Consider the following 23,009-nt stretch of genomic DNA (forward strand, 5'->3'; position numbering starts at 1 on the left):
TTCAGCGAGCCTATAAAAGAAAACTCCTGAGATGCTTTCAATAATTATTTAAAGTCTAATACAGTCTTAAGTAAAATCTTGTGTTATATAATATTATAACCCTACTGTTGGTTAGAGTTTATCCCAAGTACAGGGGGCAGTGTGTCTAAGGAAGAAGGTCCAAAATCTTCCTACCAGCTATATAAGCTGCAGATTAAGTCCACATGATCAACTAAGCAGACTCTGTGTCTGTGGAATACATAAAAGGCCACTGAGAGCTCCCACAAAAGAAAATGCACTAACTCTGATAGCTGTGGACATTGGAGGCAAAAACACACAGGAGTAGAACCAGACTGGAATCTGTCCCACGGCAGATCCAGTGACCAGCAGTGTTGGAGGGCATCCTAGGGAGAGATCAAGCCCTGAGCATTTGGAGTTGGAGCACTGACTCCAAGATGCCAGACTACCAAAACACTACCCGTAGTGAGTATCAAATAGTGGGAGCTTACACGAAGGAAACCACTTGAATACAAGACCTGGCATCACCCAACCACGAGTAGCACCCTGTGCAGAATGCCTTATCTAAACAACAAACAAAAATACAATCCCAATCATCAGCAGACAGGATTACCACCTCACTCAGCCTTGCCCATCAGAGGAAAACCAAACAACAAACAAAAACTCAGCACAAATTTTATCCTATACAAAGCTCACACAACACTGGACCAACCTTAGGAGAGCAGAAACCAAAAGGAAGAATGAATTCAACCTTCTTCAAGAAAAGAATTCAACTTTCCTTGAAGCCTCAGAAAAGAAGACCTCAAACACAATAGCTAAAAAAAAATAATGAAAAGACAGAGAAATACTGCACAAATGAAGGAACAAACTAGAAACACAGAACTCCAAATAAATGGAGACTAAATAGGCAAACTACCTGAAAAAGAATTCAGAATAATGATAGTAAAGATGATTGAAACCTTGAAAACAAAATGGAGAAAATGTAAGAATCAATTAAAAAGACCTAGAAGAATTAAAGAATAAACATACAAAGACAAACAACACAATTACTGATATTAAAAATACTCTAGAAGGAATCAAGAGCAGAATATCTGAAGCAGAAGAATGAATTAGTGAGATGGAAAATAAAATGGTGGAAATAACTTCTGAAGAGCAGAATAAAGTAAAAAGAATGAAAAGAATTGAGGACAGTCTCAGAGACCTCTGGGGCCATATCAAACACACCAACATTCAAAGTGTAGGGGTCGCAGAAGAAGAAGAGAAAAAGAAAGGGTATGAGAAACTTTTTGAAGAGATTATAGTTGAAAATTTTCCTGACATGGAAAAGGAAATAGTCAATCCAGTCCAAGGGGCACAAAGAGTCCCATACAGGATAAACCCAAGGAGAAACATGCCAAGACACATACTAATCAAACTAACAAAGACTAAACACAAAGAATATTAAAAGCAGCAAGGGAGAAGCAACAAGTAACATACAAGGGAAACTCCATACACTTAACAGCTTATCTTTCAGCAGAAACTCTGCAGGCCAGAATGGAATGGCAGGATATATTTACAGTACTGAGAGGGAAAAATCTACAACCAAGATTACTGTACCCAGCAAGGATCTCACTCAAAATTGATGGGGAAATAAAAGGCTTTTCAGACAAGCAAAAGCTAAGAGAATTCAGGACCACCAAACCAACTTTACAACAAATGTTAAGGAGACTTATACAGTCAAGAAATACAGCAGAAGAAAAAAGATCTACAATATCAAACCCAAACAATTAAGAAAGTGGCAATAGGAACATATATACCAATAGTTACTTTAAATGTAAATGGATTAAATGCTTCAATCAAAAGACACAGACTGGCTGAATGGATACAAAAACAAGACCCGTATATATGCTGTCTACAAGAAACCCACTTCAGACCTCAAGACACATACAGACTGAAAGTGAGAGGATGGAAAAATATATTCCATGCAAATGGGAAGCAAAAGAAAGCTGAAGTAGCAATTCTCACATCAGACAAAATAGACCTTAAAATAAAGAATATTACAAGAGATAAGGAAGGACACTACATTATGTAGTGTAGATCAACCCCTTGGATTGATCAAGGGAATCAATCCAAGAGGAAGACATAACAATTGTAAATATCTATGCACCCAACATAGGAGCACCTCAATACATGAGACAAACACAGACATAAAAGGAGAAACTGACAGTAACACAATAATAGTAAGAGACTTTAACAATGCATTCACACCAATGGACCAATCATCAAAACAGAAAATTAATACGGAAACACAAGCCTTGAATGATACCTTAGATGAGATGGATCTCATTGATATCTTCAGGACATTCCATCCAAATGCAGAAGAATACACCTTCTCCAGTGCACATGGAACATTCTCCAGGATAGACCACATCTTGGGTCACAAATCAAACCTCAGTAAATTTAAGAAAATTGAAATCATATCAAGCATCTTCTTGACCAGAACACTATGAGACTAGACATCAATTACAAGAAAAAACTATAAGAAGCACAAACACATGGAGATTAAACAACATGTTTCTAAATAACCAACAGATTACTGAGGAAATCAAAAGGGAAATAAAAAAATTTCTAGAAACAATGACAAGAAAACACAACTCAAAACCTATGGGATGCAGCAAAAGTACTTCTAAGAGGAAAGTATATAGCAATACAATCCTACCTCAAGAAACAAGAAAAGCACCAAATAAACAACCTAACTTTGCACCTAAAGAAACTGGAAAAAGAACAACAACAACAACAACAACAAAGAAAAACTCCAAAATTAGTAGAAGGAAAGAAATCACAAGATCTGAGCAGAAATAAATGAAAAAGAAGTGAAAGAAACAATGGTAAAAGTTAATAAAACTAAAAGTTGGTTCTTTGAGATGATAAACAAAATTGACAAACCTTTAGCCAGACTCAACAAGAAAAAAAAAAAGAGAGAAGAATCAAATCAACAAAATTAGAAATAAAAAAGGAGAGGTTACAACAGACAATGCAGAAATACCAAGGATTATAAGAGACTATTATGATCAATGATATGACAATAAAATAGATAACCAGCAAGATATGGACAGATTCTTAGAAAAGTTCAATCTTCCAAGACTGAACCAGGAAGAAATAGAAATTATGAACAACCCAATTACAAGCACTGAAATTGAAGCTGTGATCAAAAATCTCCCCAAAAACAAAAGCCCAGGACCAGATGGCTTCACAGGAGAATTTTATCAAACATTTAGAGAAGAGCTAATGCCTATCCTTCTAAAACTGTTTCAAAAAATTGCAGAGGAAGGAACACTTTCAAATTCATTCTATGAGGCCAAAGACAACACACAAAAAGAAAACTACAGGCCAATATCACTGATGAACATAGATGCAAAAATCCTCAACAAAATTTTAGCAAACCAAATTCAGCAATACATCAAGAAGCTCATACACCATGATCAAGTTGGGTTTATTCCAGGGATGCAAGGATTCTTCAATATACACAAATCAATCAGTGTGATACACCATATTAACAAATTGAAAGATAAAAGCCCTATGATGATCTCGATAGATGCAGAAAAAGCCTTTGACAAAATTCAGCACCCATTTATGATGAAAACTCTTCAAAAAATGGGCATAGAAGGAAACGACCTCAACATAGTAAACTCCATATATTATGAGCCTACAGCCAACATTATTCTCAATGGTGAAAACTGAAAGCATCCCCCATAACATCAGGAACAAGACAAGGGTGTACACTTTTGCCACTATATTCAGCATAGTTCTGGAAATCCTAGCTGCAGCAATCAGAGAAGAAAAATAAATAAAAGGAATCCAGCTTGGAAAAGAATTAAAGCTCTCTTTGTTTGCAGATGACACAATACTGTACATTGAAAACTCTAAAGATAGTATCAGAAAATTACTAGGGCTAACCAGTGAATTTAGTAAAGCTGCAGGATACAAAATCAATACACAGAAATCACTTGCATTTCTATACACTAACAATGAAAAATCAGAAAGAGAAATTAAGGAATCAATGCCATTCACCATTGCAACAAAAGAATTAAATATCTAGGAATAAATTTACCTAAGGAGACAAAAGAACTGTACTCAGAAAATTATAAGATAATGAAAGAAATCAAAGACGACATAAACAGATGGAGAGATATTCCATGTTCCTGGGTAGGAAGAATCAATATTGTGAAAATGACTATACTACCAAACACAATCTACAGATTCAATGCAATCCCTATCAAATTACCAATGGCATTTTTCACAGAACTAGAACAAAAAATTTCACAATTCATATGGAAACACAAAAGACCTTGAATAGCCAAGGCAATCTTGAGAAAGAAGAATGGAGCTGGAAGAATCAACCTTCCTGACTTTAGATTATACTACAAAGCTACGGTCATCAAGACAGTATGGTACTGGCATAGAAACAGAAATATAGCCCAATGGAACAAGACGGAAAGCCCAGAAATAAGCCCATGCACCTATGGGTACCTTATTTTTGACACAAGAGGAAAGAACATACAATGGGGAAAAAATAGCCTCTTCAATAAATGGTGCTGGGAAAACCAGACAGCTGCATACAAAAGAATGAAATTAGAACACTTCGTAACACCATACACAAAGATAAACTCAAAATAGATTAAAAACCTAAATGTAAGACCAGAAAATATACACTAAACACTATACAACTCTTAGAGGAAAACATAGGTAGAACACTCGATGACATAAATCAAAGCAAGATAATCAAAGAAAATAATAGCAAATGAAACAACTGACAAAGGATTAATTTCAAAATATACAAGCAGCTCATACAGCTCAATACCAAAAAAACAAACAACCCAATCAAAAAGTGGGAAAAGACCTAAACAGACATTTTTTCCAAAGAAGACATACAGATGGCTGACAAACACATGAAAAGATGCTCAACATCGCTTATTATTAGAGAAATGCAAATCAAAACTACAATGAGATATTACCTCACACTGGTCAGAATGGCCCTCATCAAAAAGTCTACAAACAATAAATGCTGGAGAGGGTGTGGAGAAAAGGGAAGGCTCTTGCACTGTTGGTGGGAATGTAAATTGATACAGCCACTATGGAAGATGGTATGGAGATTCCTTAAAAAACTAGGAATAAAACCACCATATGACCCAGCAATCCCACTCCTAGGTATATACCCCAAGGGAACCAAAATTGAAAGAGACATATGTATCCCATTGTTCATTGCAGCACTATTTACAATATCTGTTTATTACAATAGAACATGGAAGCAACCTAGATATCCATTGACAAATGAATGTATAAAGAAGTTGTGGTATATAGACACAATGGAAGACTACTCAACCATAAAAAGGAATGCATTTGAGTCAGTTATAATGAGGTAGATGAACCTAGAGCCTATTATATAGAGTGAAGTGAGTCAGAAAAAGAATGATAAATACCATATTCTAATGGATATACACAGAATCTATAAAAATGTTACTGAAGAATTTATTTACAGGGCAACAGTGGAGAAACAGACATAGAGAATAGACTTATGGATGTGGGGGAGGAGAGGGTGAGATGTATGGAAAGAATAACATGGAAACTTACATTACCATGTGTAAAATAGCCAACGGGACTTTGCTGTGTGGCTCAAGAAACTCAAACAGGGGCTCTGGATCAACCTAGAGGGGTGGGGAGGGAGATGGAAGGGAGGTTCAAAAGGGAGGGGACATATGTATACCTATGAGTGATTCCTGTCGAGGTTTGACAGAAAACAGCAAAATTCTGTAAAGCAATTATCCTTCAATAAAAAATAAATTAAAAAATAAATAAAAGAGATTTAGAAGACAAAAAAAATGCTTAACGCAGGACTGAGTGTTTGAACAAGCTCTTCCTTATGAGGCAAATACTTAGTGGGAAGTACAGGTCTCCTTCCCACGTCTGAGTGTCCCCTTTAATTGAGATTACAGAATTGCTGCTGTGACACATGGCTCCCTGGACCCAGGGGAAAGAAGGAAGTATTTCAGCTCTTGAAATCATGTTCAGGGATTTGAGAAAACTCTGGGCTGCCAAAGGACCCTGGGTGACTAGAGAGACCAAAAAGAGGCTTGAGGAACACAGAGACACGCTGACGGTGCCCGACCACTGTTCTCCAGGTCCCCGGGTAGCAGCTAGGATCCTTGTGGCAGATGGATGGGTGATGCCCTAGTGGTTTGGAAAAAGACAGATTCCGTTTTCCATCCATTGCGCACTCTGGCCCAGGCCGTCCTCTCCCAGGCGTTTTGTTCCCATTTTGAGATTTGAGGAAATGGAGGAAAGTGGGAAAGAGAAATAGAACAAGAAGAAATGAAAAAAGACAAATGTCTGCTCCTTTTCAGTTCATTAAGGATGTGAAGCATTTGTGATAATATTTATTCATGATTAAATTATAGCCAGCCCAAGGAAATTTGCTGTAGTTTTAACAAAAGTGGCTGTTTGACCATCACATCTTCAGTTTCATGAGACTCATCATTACTTAATTTATATGGCATACATGCATATATGAGTTTGTATCATATTATGTAAAACCTATACTTAATATAATACACCAGGCTTCCCTGGTGGCGCAGACGGTAAAGAATCCTCCTGCAATGCGGGAGACCTGGGTTCGATCCCTGGGTTAGGAAGATCCGCTGGAGAAGGGAACGGCTACCCACTCCAGTATTCTGGCCTGGAGAATTCCATGGACAGAGGAGCCTGGTGGGCTGCAGTCCGTGGAATCACGAAGAGTCGGACACCGCTGAACGACTTTGACTCACACTAAAACCATGTAAAATCTATTTTTTCATCTTTCGAAAGTTAGGCTTTTTTGTAGAAAATATAGCAACTACGGAAGAAAAAAGTTAACTACGGAAGACAAAAGTTAACTAGAGGAAAATGAAGACCCATAAGCATGCCATCCAGAAACAGCCACTGAAAACGTTTCGTCCTGACTCCGTCCTATTTTGTTCTCTTGCTAAGGGCTGGTATGTTCTGGAGCGTGTTGCTGTGGCCTCTCTCTCTCTCTCTGGTTATTTCCACCAACCCCAGGACCCCTCTAGCACCCTTTCCAAGGTCACTGCCACGTCTTTCTCCTATCTTCCTCCTGAGTGTTGTTCAGTATCAGGGCTGTGTCTCTCTCTGTCTGCAGAGTGGACACGCGCCCGAGCATCTCACACGCGGGCTGCCCTCCACGGAGCCCATGCTCTCTCCCGGCTGTGCCGCCCTCCTCTGTCCCCGCATCGACCGCCTCAGTCACCCCAGGCAAACGCAGCTCACAGACCCCCATCACCCCTGCAGCCACCACCGCCCTGCCTGCCTCTGGGAATCACTGCTTCACACGTCTTGGTCATCTTTTCAAATTCATTTATTTTTAACTGGAGGATAATTGGTTTACAACATGGTGTTGGTCTCTGTCATACATCAACCTGAATCAGTCATCATGTACATATGTTCCTTCCCCCTGGAACCTCCCTCCCACCTTCCCCTGTTTTTGAAGTACAGTTAGTTGATTTACAATATTATGTCAGTTACAGGTGGACAGCATAGTGAGTCAATGCTTTTGCAGATTATACTCCATTATAGGTTATTACAAGATAATGGCTATAATTTTCCGTACTGTGCAGTATATCCTTGTTGCTGCTCTATTTATTACACACAGTTGTTTGTATCTCTCAATCCTAACTGTCCCTCCCCGATTCCTGCTCTCCTTAGATAACCACGAGTTTCTGTTCTCTGTGAGTCGGTTTCTGTTGTGCAGAGACATTCTGCCCTTTACCACTTTTCTGCTGATTCTTCCTCGCGGACCCTTTTCTCAGCACTTCTGCCTACTCCTGGCTGTTCCCGAGAGCACAGGCTCTGGAACCCAATGACCTGGGTCCAGTCTAGCCTTTGTCATTCTCTAGCTGTGAGAACTAGGGAGTTATTTCATGGTGCTTTTCTCGGTTTCCTCAACTCTAAAACGGGGTTAATGATATGACCTGCTGCAGAGCTGCTGAGGTGGTTTAAACTCTTAGAACATCAGAATAGTTCCTGGAACATAATAGGTGCTCTCTACCAGTTAGATTTTACTATCATTAGTGGCAGCTTTGAGTGTATGTCCTGATACTAATTCAAATCCCAGCCTCCTCTGATCTGTTTCCCTCTGAATTTTCCAGCAGTCTTTTCCCTCTGCCTCTTCTAGCATGCATGCTAAGTCATTTCAGTTGTGTCTGACTCTCTGCGACCCCATGGACTGTAGCCCACCAGACTCCTCTGTCGATAGGATTCTCCAGGCAAGACTACTGTAGTGGGTTGTCATGCCCTCCTCCAGGGAAATCCTCCCAAGCCAGGGATTGAACCCACGTCTCTTATGTCTCTTACATTGGCAGGTGGGTTCTTTACCACTTAACACCACCTGGGAAGCCCATCTCTTCTAGGAGCTTAGCAATGTTAACTTCCTTTTCACAATACTGTGCTTACTATGGAAGTGTACTTGCTACCTGTTATCACCATCTGATTATTTTATAATTGTGTGTTCATATTTCTGTCTCCCCCTCTAGACTGTTTGACTATTCGTGTGTCTGATCATTTGTGTATCACATGGTCGAATGGCCAGGTGAACCACTAGGGGTCTAGTTTCTTCTGTTTAGTTGCTTAGTCCTTGCTCTGTGTAAGATCAAGGAATGGGCAATGTCTAAACACAAGAAACTGGTGCTGTGTGTTGCCTCGTGGAAGTCAGAATTGGAGGGAAGATTTTCACTGCCTTGTGTGTAACCACCCCTTTCATTCCATGTAATAGCTTACACAGGGTAGACTTTTGGGGGGTAATAATTTTATTAAGATGTAATTCATATATAATAATATTTATTCATTTGGGTGTGCAGTTTAATGTTTTTTAGTACATTCACAGAACTGTGCAAACATCACCACATTTTTAGAACATTTTTATCTCCCTCAAAAGAAGCCCAGTACCCTTTAGCTCTCATCCCAACTTTCCCCAACCCCCTTAACCCCAAGAAACCACTAGTCTTCCTAATGTGTGATTTATCCCTTTTGGATGTTTCATGTAAATGGAGTCATAGGATATGTAACCTTTTGTGACTGGCTTCTTTCACTTAGCATCATGTTTTCAAGGTTCATCCAAGTTGTAGCAGATGTATCAGAATCTCATTCCTTTTTATGGCCAAATAATATTTCATTGTATGAACACACCACCTTTTGTTTATTCATTCAGTAGTAGATGGGCATTTGAGTTGTTTCCACTTTTTGATTATTATGAATAATGCCGCTCTGATTATCTGTGTACAAGTTTTTGTGTGGACATGTTTTCATTTCTCTCGGGTATATACCTAGAAGTGGAATTGCTAAGTCACATGATAACTCTATGAGGAACTGCCAAACTATTGTCCAAAGTGGCTGCATTGTTTTATTTATATTCCCACCAGCACTGTATTTAGTTTCCCACATCCTGCATGTGATGAGACTTTTAATATGGGAAGAATTGTTCTTTAAGCTTGATTTTCTAGTTCAATAGACAGGAAAAAGGTATTTTCTTTCAACACTTTAATTAACAGCACTTTCTATTAGAAAAATGCCCTTCAACCTCAAGGGATATTTGTGAGAAGACATTTTAGAAGGAAGAAGGTGAGAAGATTAATCTGCATTCAAATAAAAATCCAGAGCCTAAGGAATTTTTTCTGGTACTCTCACTATACCCATAGGGATTTCTTAAGAAATGCAAATATGTATTGTTTCACCATGCATAAGGCATTGTTATCTAAAGATAGAGATAAAAGTACAGAATCCTGTATAAATAGTGAGAATTTTGAGAGCAAAAAGAGTTGGAGTGGGACCAAATGATTTAAGGAAAAAGTAAAAATCCACTGAAGTAAGTACGAAAAAAGAGATGGAATATAGCTGGTGTACCTGCTGGAACATGGGAGCGCTCAATATGTCTGGGGAGGGAGGCTGTGGGGTGGGGGGTAGGGGAAGGTGACATGTGGGCAAGCCTGGGAGAGAAGCTGGTGGCGCACCCTTCTTTGTTGTAACATGACAACATGTAACTTTGTTTCTGGTGGTGAAATGAGCTGACATATGACAAGTGGGAAAATGCCTAATTCACAAAGGCTCATTGTGAGTTGAAGCTTATGAAGCACTTACCATGAACCAAACACCATATTAAGCACTTTATATACATCACCTCAGTTGAGTCTTTCCAGCGACTCTATGGTTTAGGTATAATTATTGTCCTCACTTCACAGGTTAGCAATCAGAGGCACCCGGAGGTTGAGAAGTTGCTGTCTGCTTTCCCCTGTTCATTGCAGGATTATTCACAAGTCAAGATACAAATAAATTTACGTGTCCATCTATGAATGTGTGGATAAAGGAAACCTGTGTATATACAATGGAATATCATTTAGAAAGAGGGAAATCCTGCCATTTGTGACAACAGAGATGGACCTTGAGGACGTTGTGCTGAGTGAAATAATATGAACTCGCTTATATCTGGGATCTAAAAAAACCAAACTCAGAGAATCCAAGAGTAGAATGGTGGTTGTCAGGGGCTGAGGAGCAGGTGCGGCGGGGAAAGGGGAGCTGTGGTTCAAAAGACACAGACTTCAGTTACAAGATGTATAAGTTCTGAGGACCTGATACACAGCGCAATACTATACAAGGAAGGGAGGTACAAATGAACTAACAAAGGAAAGAGTTTCCCTGCTGGTCCAGTGGTAAAGACTCCACCTGCCAATATAGGGAATATGGGTTTGATCCCTGGTCTGGGAAGATTCCATGTGCTAAGAGGCCGCTAAGCCCAGGAGCCGCCAACGACTGAAACCCACGCACCCATAGAGCCTGGGCTCTGCGAGGAGAAAGCCTGTGCATCACAGCTAGGGAGCAGCCGCTGCTCTCTGAAACTAGAGAAAGCCCGCTTGCAGTGATGAAGACCCAGAGCGGCCAAAAATAAATAATAAATAAATTTAATTTTAGAAAGGAAGGAAGGAAGGAGTGAGGGAGTGAAGGAGTTACTCGGAGTGTAATGTTGAAGCTGAGCTGTGCCCTGGAACCAGTGAGCCTGTGCGGTCAGTGCCCTTAACCCATGCGCTAGTGTATCTCTGTCTGTTGTTTTTCTTCATTTGAATTGTGGTTCTTGTTCAGTCACCCGGTTGTGTCCGACTCTTTCCAACCCCATGGACTGCAGCACGCCAGGCCTCTCTGTCCCTCACCACTTCCCGGAGTTTGCCCAAGTTCATGTTCATTGCATCGGTGATGCTGTCCAACCGTCTCATCCTCTGATGCCCTCTTCTTCTTCTGACCTCGATCTTTCCCAGTATCAGGGACTTTTCCAATGGGTCATCTGTTCGAATCAGATGACCAAAATACTGGAGCTTCAGCTTCAGCATCAGTCCTTCCAGTGAATATTCAGGGTTGATCTCCCTTAAGATTGACTGGTTTGATCTCCTTGCTGTCCAAGGGACTTTCAGGAGTCTTTTCCAGCATCACAGTTCGAAGGCATCACTTCTTTAGCATTCTGCCTTCCTTATGGCCCAGCTCTCACAACTATACGTGAGTATTCAACCATTGTTTGAATGCAACAGTTAAAAACATACTTAACCATCTTGTAATAAAATCAGTGTCAATAATTAGTCAAAGACATTTGATATAACTTAATAGTTTTTAATCCAGTCTTAATGTACCGTAATATAATATGCCAAAGAGACTAGAAGTCTCAAGGCAGATCATGCAGGGCCTTGTAGACCATGTTAAGGTTAAAGGCTATCCCAGGGGCAGTGGGAAGCATTCAATTTTATGTCTTGGAGTCAAGAGGCCACACTTGTGCTTTGAAATTTCCTTCTAATTGCAATAAAGGGGTTTGTATTGGAGGAAGTAATAGCAAAACTGGGGGCATGAGGAGCAAGCTGAGGGGTAACAGTGAGGCCAGAGCACTGGAGGTGGATTAGAGGAGACAGCTGAGGATTAAGGATCCATTCAGGAGTTGCCTGAACGAAGACCAGCTGGGAATCACGTGAGTCTTCTGAGAGTCTGTGTGGAACCCAGTGTCGTTAGAGATACAGTTCTCCGAGACTGAGTCTGATGAAGTGGATTTTACAGTGATGAATATAGTTCTCTTGAGAAGAAAAATGTTTGAATCGTCTCCGTTTTTCCATTTTGGCTTTTCTTTACAGCCTTCACTCTGTTTTCTTTGGATCAAAGCCATTTACATTTCACCAGACGTGTCATTCTTTTTGCAGAAGCCATTCTAACTCTTTTAATGCTTCAGACTTTAATTTATGGAACATCTATTCATGTCTCTCTAGATCTTTTACACAGGCAGCATCTTTGTGCAAATTCCTGGACCTGTCAAATTTGCCCAAGTGCTTGTAAATGCGTGCTGTTCAAGGAAATAAATGACTCAACTAGAAAACCAATGGCTAACCTGTTGAAACTCTCTTTGTGATTTCAGGCTGCCCTGGCAGGAGGCACCACCATGATCATTGATTTTGCTATTCCACACAAAGGCCACTCCCTCATTGAGGCCTTTGACACCTGGCGAAGCTGGGCTGATCCCAAAGTCTGCTGCGACTACAGCCTTCATGTGGCGGTGACGTGGTGGAGTGACCAGGTGAACCATGGAGGGGTCCAATTTCTTCTAGTTAGTTCTTTAGTCATTGCTCTGTGCAAAGATCAAGGAACAGGCAACATCAAAACGTAAGAAACCGGTGATGTTGGTTGCTTCCTGGAACTCACAATTGGAGGGAAGGCTTTTCATTGCATACTGTTTTGTACCATTTGAGTTTTGAATCCTGTGAAGTATTATCAATTGAGAAAACCAAAAAAAAAGAAAAAGCATATGAAGATAATAGGATAAATCCCTTATACTCATTCACAATAGTCTTTCCTAATATTTAAGTCATAAATTGCAAATACTTTAAATGCAATTTTTAAAAGTACTGGACTTTTCAACTTCAACATCTCCAGGCACTTTTAAGGAGTCTTTTCCCACAGATTAGACTTCAGTTAGATAAATATTTTTAATATCTGGAAAAAAAACAAGGAAGGGACAGACCAGGAATGTTTTCAAGGCCTTCTCTGAGCTGTGCGCTAAGCTGGTGCTCTGTTAATATCAACTCCTGGTCAAATCATTTCAAAATAGAGTTTCCACAGTCTTCTGTATCTGCTCACTATTTAGACCATGGCATAAATAACATGACTCAGATAGAAAAGATAGTTTTATGATATGTTAAAATATGCTTATTTTTCCCATGAAAACATGTATGTGTACTTTGGAAGAAAGTTTTACTTGTGATTTAAATCAATAGCATGTTTTCCACATTGGACTTAATTCAGAAATCTTTTTACTAGGAAGGGCTCACAGAAGTGACTTTATTTGAAGTCACCATGTAACTTCTGTCCCTACTTCCTCCCAAAATTTGGGTTGTAGACACTAAGTTAATATAAAACAAGTAATCAGATAGTTCAGCAAATGTAGTAGCAAGGTTTAGAGTCCAGAGAAAAAGTTAATTTTTTTCCAGAAACGGCATTCTAAATGAGGCATCTGACCTCCTTTTTGCGTTTAAGATCTTCCTGCCTTCCTCCTTCTCTCCGGCCCCTCCTTCTTTCCCTTCTCTTTTCCTCCTTTCCTCCTTTCCTCCCACTCTTGTTTTATAAGATAGAGCAAAGTTGAAGATGCTTGCGCGTACCAGTGTTTCTCACATTTTAATATGTAAATAATTCGCCTGGTGAATACTGTTAAAGTACAGATTATGTTCAGTGAGTGTATTCGTTTGCTAGGACTGCTTTAACAAAGACCTACAAATTTCTGGGTGGCTGAAACAACAGAAATGTACTGTCTCACAGTTCAGGAGACTCACAGCCTAAGATCGAGGTGTTGGTGTGGTTGATCCCTTCTGAGAGCTGTCAGGAATAATCTCTTTCAAGTCTCTCACCAACTTCTGCTGGTTTGTTGGCAATCTCTGGTATTCTTTGATTTGTAGGAACATCACCTGAATCTCTGCCTTTGTCTTCCCATGATGTTCTCTGTGTGTGTGTGTGTGTGTGGCTTAATCACCCCTTTTTATAAATTGAATTCAGGAAGGGCATGTCTTTTTGCCCTTCAGGAAGACTCCAGGAGAAGGGCATGGCAACCCACTGAATTACGGCCCACCCTAGTGACCTCACCTTAATTGATTACTTTGGTTAATGCCCTATTTCCAAATGTTGACCTGAAACAAGGAGACCGCTTGATATTTCTCCAGCAGAGATGGGCATATTTGAGATCAACAAAAGAATCGCAGTTCAGGGTCTACAAACATGTTGAGCCACGTGCAAGTCCCCACAGGGCAAGGGAAGGTGCAGGCTCTCATAGAGGGGAGAAGGAGATTGGGAGGGCTCCAGTAAACAGTCCATGACTTTTCGTTGTTCTGGTCCTTGCCAAGAAAGAGGAGGACCCTTTCTTCTGCGTGTACATGCAGGCATGAGAGCTCCCCCTTCTGGTCTCCTGACTCTACTTAATTGAGTGAGTGAAAATCACTCGGCCGTGTCCGACTGTTTGCAACCCCCTGGACTGCCAGGGTCCTCTGTCCAGGGAATTCTCCAGGCCAGAATACTGGAGTGGGTAGCCACTCCCTTCTCCAGGGGATCTTCCCAACCCAGAGATCGAGCCCAGGTCTCCTGCACTGCAGGTGGATTCTTCATCACCTGAGCCACCTTCTATTTATTAATTTTTTTTATACAAGTCCAAAGTGGTGCTGGGCTTCCCAGGTAGTGCTAGTGGTAAAGAACTTGCCTGTCAAGATAGGCGATGTAAGAAGGGCATGGGTTGCCCTTCAAGAAAGGCGTGCCTTCCTGCCCTTCAGGAAGACTCCAGGACAAGGGCATGACAACCCACTCTGGTATCCTTGCCTGGAGAATCCTATGGACAGAGGAGCCTGGTGGGAGTCCATAGGGTCTCAAAGAGTTGGACACGTCTGAAGTGACTTAGCATGCATGCCCAAGATCACATTTGGTACTAGCGGTTAGGATCTCAACCTATGAATTTAGGGGGACACAGTCAACCCATAGCAGTAGGTCTGGGATTCTGCAATAGAGCCTGAGATTCTGCATTTCTAGTAAGCTCCCAGGTGCTACTGCTGTTTCTGTTCAGGTCCCACACTTTTGGAATAGCAAGGCTTAAACTCCTATGCCTGACTTGCACAGTGGGACTTACCCACGGATACGGATATGGGTGAGAGGGATGTTTAACAAGGCCATCTGCAGAAGGCTATTCTACTCTGGGAGTCATAGGTATTTCACTTGAGCAATGTGGGTTGTAATTGGGAAGCCCGTTGTGTGAATTTTCTAACAGTCTAAAGCATTTTTTTCCCCACTATAAAAACAATAGACTCACAGTAGAAAATTCAAACTTATAAAAAAGTTTGTAAAAATGAAGCACATTATACCAAGTTCTACCCTTGCTGTTGTCACTTAATGCATCTTGAAACTCATTTCATCATGTCAGTGATGTTCACTCTCAACATTTTGGTGTTTTCTGCTCCTTTTCATTCATTATTCATCCAACAGAAAGTTTTTGAGTGGCCACTATGGACCAGGCACTGTTCTAGGATATAGCAACAGATAAACTATACAAGCTTAGCTTACATGCATGCTCAGTTGTGTCTGACTCTTTGCGACCCCATGGACTGTAGCCTGCCAGGCTCCTCTGTCCATGGGATTTTTCAGGCAAGAGCACTGGAATGGGTTGCCATTTCCTTCTCCAGGGGACCTTCCCCACCCTGGGATTGAACCCACATCTCATGTGTCTCCTGCTGGGGTAAAGACAGATTCTTTACCCCGGAGCCACCTGGGAAGCCCAAACTGTACAAAGCCCCTCCTCATATGGGGTGGAAATTCTAGAGGAGGAGGCAGGTCATCAACAAGTAAATATATTATATGCCAGCTGATAAAGTGCCATGGAGAAAAGTGAGAAAAATTAGTAAAAGAGTAAACAGTGATGGAAGCTAGTAACTTAACATGTGATATTGTCATTTTTAAAACTTTGCTGATACAGTAGGAAAAGATTGCTTTGCTTTATTTTGCACTTTTTAATGAGTAGGAAGGTTAACATTTTTTCCATGTTTATTAGTCATTTGAATTTACTGTTTGAGCTGTAAATAACATTTTTCATCTAGAATGTTAGGGTTTTTCTTATCAAGTAGAAGCAGCAATAACTCTAACATTTTTATTAACTAAGCAATAATCCTATCCTTGTTACATATTTTTTATGTTTTATTATATATTTTTGTTTTATGTTATATTTATATGTGTATGTTTTTTATGTGTATGTGTGTATTTTTCAACTTGTAGAAATTCAAGCAGTTTTATTTGGTCAAATCTTCTGACTTTTCCTTTGAAGTTATTAGTCATTGTTGAGACTAAAAATGGACCTGCAAAGGCAATACTAAACTAGTTTTGATCCTATCTTATCTCTTATCATTGGTATAATATTATGATTTATAAGAACAAATTCATGTCTGGTCTTTGTCCCCATTTCTGGCACAGAGCTCCTAAAACCCTTGGAATTTCCTACTTGATGAGGGCAATGAAAGGGTCCATTATATTAAGTGAAGTGAAAGTCCCTCAGTCGTGACCGACTGTTTTCGACCCCAGGGACTGTATAGTTACTGGAATTCTCCAGGCCAGAATACTGGAGTGGGTAGCCTTTCCCTTCTCCAGGGGATCTTCCCAACTTAGGGATTGAACCCAGGTCTCCCGCATTGCAGGCAGATTCTTTACCATCTGAGCTACAAGGAATTAAAGACGTGATTTTTAGACACCACCTAAGGACAGGGGCTGATTGACCCAGGAGCCAACTGTGTGATTAGATGAAATTTCAGTCCCACCCAACTGACCTCTGAGTCGGGGAGAGGGGCTGGAGGCTGGGTTAGTTGCCTGTGGCCAATGCTTTCATCAGTCTTGCCTGTGTAATGGAGCCTCCATGAAACCTAGAAGGATAGGATTTGGAGAGCTTCAAGGATGATGACCGAGTGGAGGTTTGGGAAGACTGGTGCTCTCAGAGGACACACAAGCCCTGTGCCCTTTCCCCATTCCTTCATCTATGAGGTACTTCTTCCATCTGATGATCGTCTGTATCCTTTGTCATGTCCTTTTATGGTAAACCGGTGACCCAGTAAGTACAACGTTTCTCTGAGCTCTGTGAACCGCTCCAGCAGATTAATTGAACCTGAGGAGGGGGCTGTGGAAACCTCTGATTTATAGCTGGTTGGTCAGAAGTGCAGGTGACAACCTGGACACCCCCCATAGGACTGAACTCTTAACCTGTGGAGCATGGTGCAGTCTCCAGGTAGCGTTAAAATTGAGTTGAGTTGTAAGATGCCTCCTGGCTGATGTCTGGAGACCTGCTTGGCGGTGTGAAGGAACCCCCAACCTCCCCACTCACACATTGGAATTGGTGATCAGAACCTTTGAGCTGGCAACCCAGAAGGCTCCTGGGGCTTCCCACTGGTTCAGAATCTTTCACCTCCAGGAGCTGCCAGTGGGTCAGTTCACATCTTCCACCACCTCCGTCTTCTAACTCATCCTGTGGGGTTCAGATTTGACCCCAAACCTTACTTCACATTAGCTCTGATTCCTTCTAGAGACACGACTGCTTCTGTTGCTGCCAACAGTTGTCTTTTCATGTTCTAGAATAATTTCTTCCTACCTCAGTATCTCTTTCTCTAGATACTGAGAATTGCATATCTAAGTGTAAAACTGAAGTATTTGGGGGAGGGAGAGTACTATTAACTCCTTCATGATTTAACTCTTTCACAGCAGTTCATCAGATGACGAAGTCTGACCTAGGGGAACGATCGATTCCTTAATTACATTTTTCCGGAGTTCAACTGATGTCCTCGTTTTACTTTATTTTCTTCTGAATGCAGCATTTTGGAGAATGCTGGTATTATCTTTAAAGGGTGACATTTTGCTGTGATTGTGGTGCCTTTTTAGGTTAAAGAAGAAATGAAAATCCTCACCCAGGATAAAGGTGTGAACTCCTTCAAGATGTTTATGGCTTATAAAGATATGTACATGGTGAGGGATGTGGAGCTATACGAGGCCTTCTCTCGGTGCAAGGAGATCGGAGCCATTGCTCAAGTTCATGCCGAAAATGGAGACCTAATTGCGGAGGTCGGTAATTACCGTTCAGAGTTTCCACAGAAGGGAGGGAAACTGCCCATGAGTTAAGGTGAAGATGACTGACCCCAAGTAGGTAAATTCATTTAAAGGACTGGGAGAAAGGAAATTCAGGGACTAATTTTTTGCGACTTGGAAACACTTGACTCCAATTACTTGCTGTCCTTGCTCTGAGTTTTTTTGCAGGTGGTATATACGCTGGAATGAGGATTTCCCTTTTTCAGAGGAGCCATTAGATCTCAAACAAGGTTTATTCTAAAAGCACAGATATTTTTCTTTGTGTCCCCAGCACTTTTTTTTTCATTTAAAGTATGCTCAAGCTGCTGGTTCAGAATGCCAAAGTGTGGGCATCAGCATAATCTGATGACTTAAGCAGAGAATTAGGTAGCTGTTTTAAGCCCCACTCTTTTCAGAAATAGGGTATTAAAATGTGCTCTGAAGGAATCTAGATGATACTTATTTCTCATGTTAGCTCCATCATTAATGCCCAAAGGGTATACCATCTGCAAGATTTAAAAAGCTGCCTCTTACCCTTTATACTGGTTGATCTTTCTCTCTCCCTGGGCTCAGTTCCCATTAAAGTCAGTGAGAGGGTGGCCGCATGGCCAGAAGGTGGGGGTGGGGGATGATACGAGGAAAGCATGAGCTGTAAGCTCAAACAGACTGGGATTTAAACTGGACTCTTCCACGTCCTAGCTGTTATGATACCGGGCAAGTCATTTTGACACTCTGTCTTGACTTCCTGCCTTTCTTGTAAGGAAGAAATAACACTTTTGGAGAGAAGAAATACTAGCCTAATATCATTCTGTGGGTTAGAGGAGAAGGCAGTGAAGAGTATGAATCGGTAAAGACTAGAACTAACTACACAATAGCATGAGTCATTTCAACAAGAATCTAATGTGGGGGGCTGGGATTCTTCGTTTTGTTTGTTCTGAACCAATGTCTTAAATATGGACACTACTTTTCAAAGGGGCTTCAACTGGTAGTTCAGAATCCACCTGCAATGCAGGAGACCCCGGTTTGATTCCTGGGTCTTTTCAAAGAATGTGATTAGAACAGACCTCATATCTTCTTCACCTTTTCAATCAAAATAATTTAATTGTGAAATATGTATATGAAAAATTAACAACATGTTATCAGAGTAGCAGGGTTCCCAGATGGCTCGGTAAAGAGCCCACTTGCCAAGCAGGAGACGTGTGTTCTATCCCTGGGTCGGGCAGATCCCCTGGAAAAGGAAATGGCAACCCGCTCTGGTATTCTTGCCTGGGAAATCCCATGAACAGAGAAGCCTGGTGGGCTACAGTCCATGGGGTCACAAAGAGTCAGACACGACTTAGTGACTAAACAGCAACAAATCAGAGTTAGTAGATTTTTTTTTTTTTTTTTTTTACCAAAAACGCCCACTGTATACACACACGTTCACACCCACCTAGGCCAAACAGATCTAAAATAAAAACCTGGCAGTGTATTTATTTCACAACATAATGATGGGATTTGTCATTAGCAAAGCTTTCTCCCATGTACGTTCCTGCTGCCTTTTCAGGGAGCAAAGAAGATGTTGGCGTTGGGGATAACGGGTCCCGAGGGCCACGAGCTGTGCCGTCCGGAAGCGGTGGAGGCAGAAGCCACGCTGAGGGCCATCACCATAGCCAGCGCCGTGAACTGCCCTCTCTACATTGTGCACGTGATGAGCAAGTCCGCGGCAAAGGTGGTGGCAGATGCCCGGAGAGATGGTAATTCCTGAACTGTACCCTCCCTTACGACTCAATACTGTTAGCTGAAGAGTAAGGTGAAATAATGGCAACCCCTATGAGAAAGCTGTCCATGCATTTCCATAATTTTTCTTCCTGCCTTTTTATTAGCATCCTTTCTGTTTTCCCCCAGTCTTACACAGGTCTGTCTGTTTTTGCCCTCCTTCAGTCAGAAGCCCCAACCTTCACACCACTAACTACCAGTTCTCTAGGGCTTCCTAGGTGGTGCTAGTGGTAAAGAACCCACCTGCCAATGCAGGAGACATGAGACGTGGGTTCCATCTCTGGGTCGGAAAGATCCCCTGGAGGAGGGCATGGCAACCCACTCCAGTATTCTTGCCTGGAGAATCCCATGGACAGAGAAGCCTGGTAGGCTACAGCCTATAGGGTTGCAGAGAGTCAGACCAGTTCTCTAGTGAACTTCAAAGAAGCTTCCCTGTCTCTTAGGCACCTCCATCAGCCCTTCCAATACCTGAATCAGGGTCATGCAGGGCACATAGCAGGTGCTCAACACATTTCTTTTGAACAAATTAATTTGTCTCATAGCAACTTAGGCATCGGCACAATGGAAATAATCATCCAAATAGTGTTTTTATGATAATTATTTCAAGATTTTTAAAACAAAGATATCTTTACTCCAAATTGTTTAATTGCCTCACTTCTATAGTTTCATTTAATATGCGGTAGTGATGGTGGTTTAGTCGCTAAGTCGTGTCCAGCTATTGTGATCCCGTGGACTGTAACCTGGCAAGCTCCACTGTCCATGGGATTCTCCAGGCAAGAATACTGGAGTGGGTTGCCATTTCCTTCTCCAGGGGATCTTTCCAACCCAGGAATCAAACCCAGGTCTTATGTAATCATCTAAAAAGAAAGAAAATCTACTTTTGGTAAGACTTAAGGAAGGAAATAATTTCATTCATTGGCCAGTACTGGGAAAGGAAGGATGAAAAACAAATAAGGTGTATTTTATTCAACATTTTAGATGCTCCTGGGAGATGGTAGTGGTTTCTCTCACTTTTAGGAAACCAGATAGCCAGAAAGATTTCTGTAACTCATCCTGGCTGCATTTTTATAACATAGATTTTAGAATTATGAAAATAGATTTGGCATGTCCATAATAGACACTAGGATAATTTTTTTCAACATTACTTCTTGTTGCTTGAATTTCACTAAGAATTTTGGGCAAGCTAAATGCATTTTTAAATGTAACATATCAAATTAAGAGTAACTTCAGTTTTACACAGGAATGGATAGGATCTGACTACCAGCCCACCCCCCCACCCGGCCCGTCTCCTTTGCACTGGGAGCAGCTCTCCTAAAACAGCCCTTCATCCCCTGAAAATGTACACTTGTGCCAAGTTTGTCTCCACTCTCCCTCCTTGATCAGATTCCCAAGTGGCGCTAGTGGTAAAGAACCCACCTGCTGGTGCAGGAGACCCAGGAGACGGGGGTTCGATCCCTGGGTCGGGAAGATCCCCTGGAGGAGGAAATGGCCACCCGCTCCAGTGTTCTTACCTGGAGAATCCTGTGGATGTGGACAGAGGAGCCCGGTGGCTACAGTCCATAAGCTTGCAAAGAGTCGGACACGACTAAAGCGACTTAGCACTCAGGCACGCCCTCCCGGATCAGGAGGACCTCTCCACTATTGAGCCGGTCACTGTCTGCAGTGGTGCTAAAAAGGCCGGCGACGCTGACAGCTGAAGGCCTCAGTAGCCTGGCAGCCCCGTGTTCCCTGACCACTGCACTTACTCCTAGCCACAGCTTCCAGACCAGTGCCCTTTCAAGGGACATTGACACAGTGGGGCTGGGTCTGCCACAGCAGGGGTGGCTGGCTCCAGGACTGGAACTAGGACTGTGTTTGGGAGTCGTGGGCTTCCCTGGGGGCTCAGATGGTAAAGAATCTGCCTGCAATGTCAGAGGCCCGGGTTCGATCCCAGGTCAGGACGATCCCCTGGAGAAGGGAATAGGAACCCACTCCAGTATTCTTGCCTGGAGAATTCCATGGACAGAGGAGCCTGGTGGGCTGCAGTCCATGGGGTTGCAAAGAGTCGGACACGACTGAGCGACTCACACTCTCTGCCTTCCTTTGGGAGCCTCATCGTTGGTTATGGGAGGAACCCTTTTCTAGAGCAGCAGCTTTCTACACCATTCTGGGCTTTGCCCTCTCTGAGGCCATGGGGCTCTTTCTGCCTGATGGTGGCCTTTGTCATCCTCTTCGCCTTGTGAAGGAGCCATTTCCACCTCCCACAGTTTTCTCTCATGTCTCCTTCTGTACTTCTCCAGGCAACCTGGGGAAAATGGCTGGCTCAGGGCTTGAAAGAAGGAAGACAAATAAATCTTGTATTCATAAGAAAAAAGATCTTAGTACCAGCCATTTCTGGTTGCTTTTTTCTGCCATATATAACTTCAACATTAAAGAACACAGCACTTCTAAAAGAACCTTTACTTCAATTTTATTAATTGTTATAGCTTTAAATTTTGCCACCAGATGGCGCTATTGCTAGCTCTATGAAATTGATTTTCTCTATTTTTTGGTAAGTGGTGTACCAGGTCCTATAGCCTGTCAGTGAGGTCTGTAATGTAAAAATATGATTTAAGAAACAGCAAAGTCAGCAGAAATGGTCAATCTTAACCCACCAGCAGTCTATGATTTTTACCGTTCTGTCAGGAAACAGTTTCTGGATCCTGAGTATTTATTTTGATTTGGGATAGAATTCCATTAGCAGCAGAATAAGTCTAGGAAAGATTTTAGAATGTAAATCGTAGGTAGAAAATTATTAAAATTAATTATTAATATCTTAATATTATTTAAGATATAATTTTATATTTTGAATATATAAAACATTTACCTGGTACAAAAGTCAAAGTGATACATTAAAAGATATATTCTCAGAGATGTCTTGCTTCCTTCCTAGCTGCTTCATCCCACATGCCATAGTTAATTATTTCATTAATTTATTTCTGGGCTACCCTTGCAGTATTTTTTGTTTTTTTTTTAAAGAACGTATGTTTCTTATTTTTCTTTCTCTCCTACTTGAAAGGTAAAATACGTAGTGTTCTTAACATCCCATAGTTAATTATTTCATTAAC

General features: G+C 41.4%; 1 protein-coding gene across 3 annotated transcripts in view; it reads left to right on the forward strand.

Annotated features, from left to right (window-relative positions):
• DPYS (dihydropyrimidinase) overlaps positions 1-23,009 on the forward strand; it is a 91,908-nt gene that overhangs the window by 8,855 nt on the left and 60,044 nt on the right. For all 3 annotated transcript variants that reach the window (XR_011491496.1, XM_070477253.1, XM_020885932.2), the window contains exons 2-4: positions 12,461-12,619; positions 17,983-18,162; positions 19,712-19,901. Coding sequence is in view for 2 of the 3 variants with exons in the window: in XM_070477253.1 (XP_070333354.1) it covers positions 12,461-12,619; positions 17,983-18,162; positions 19,712-19,901 (529 nt within the window). In the remaining variant the exon portion in view is untranslated. The remainder of the gene's footprint in view (positions 1-12,460; positions 12,620-17,982; positions 18,163-19,711; positions 19,902-23,009) is intronic.

Source organism: Odocoileus virginianus, chromosome 15 (genome assembly GCF_023699985.2).
Source record: "Odocoileus virginianus isolate 20LAN1187 ecotype Illinois chromosome 15, Ovbor_1.2, whole genome shotgun sequence".
Classification (NCBI taxonomy): Eukaryota; Metazoa; Chordata; class Mammalia; order Artiodactyla; family Cervidae; genus Odocoileus; species Odocoileus virginianus.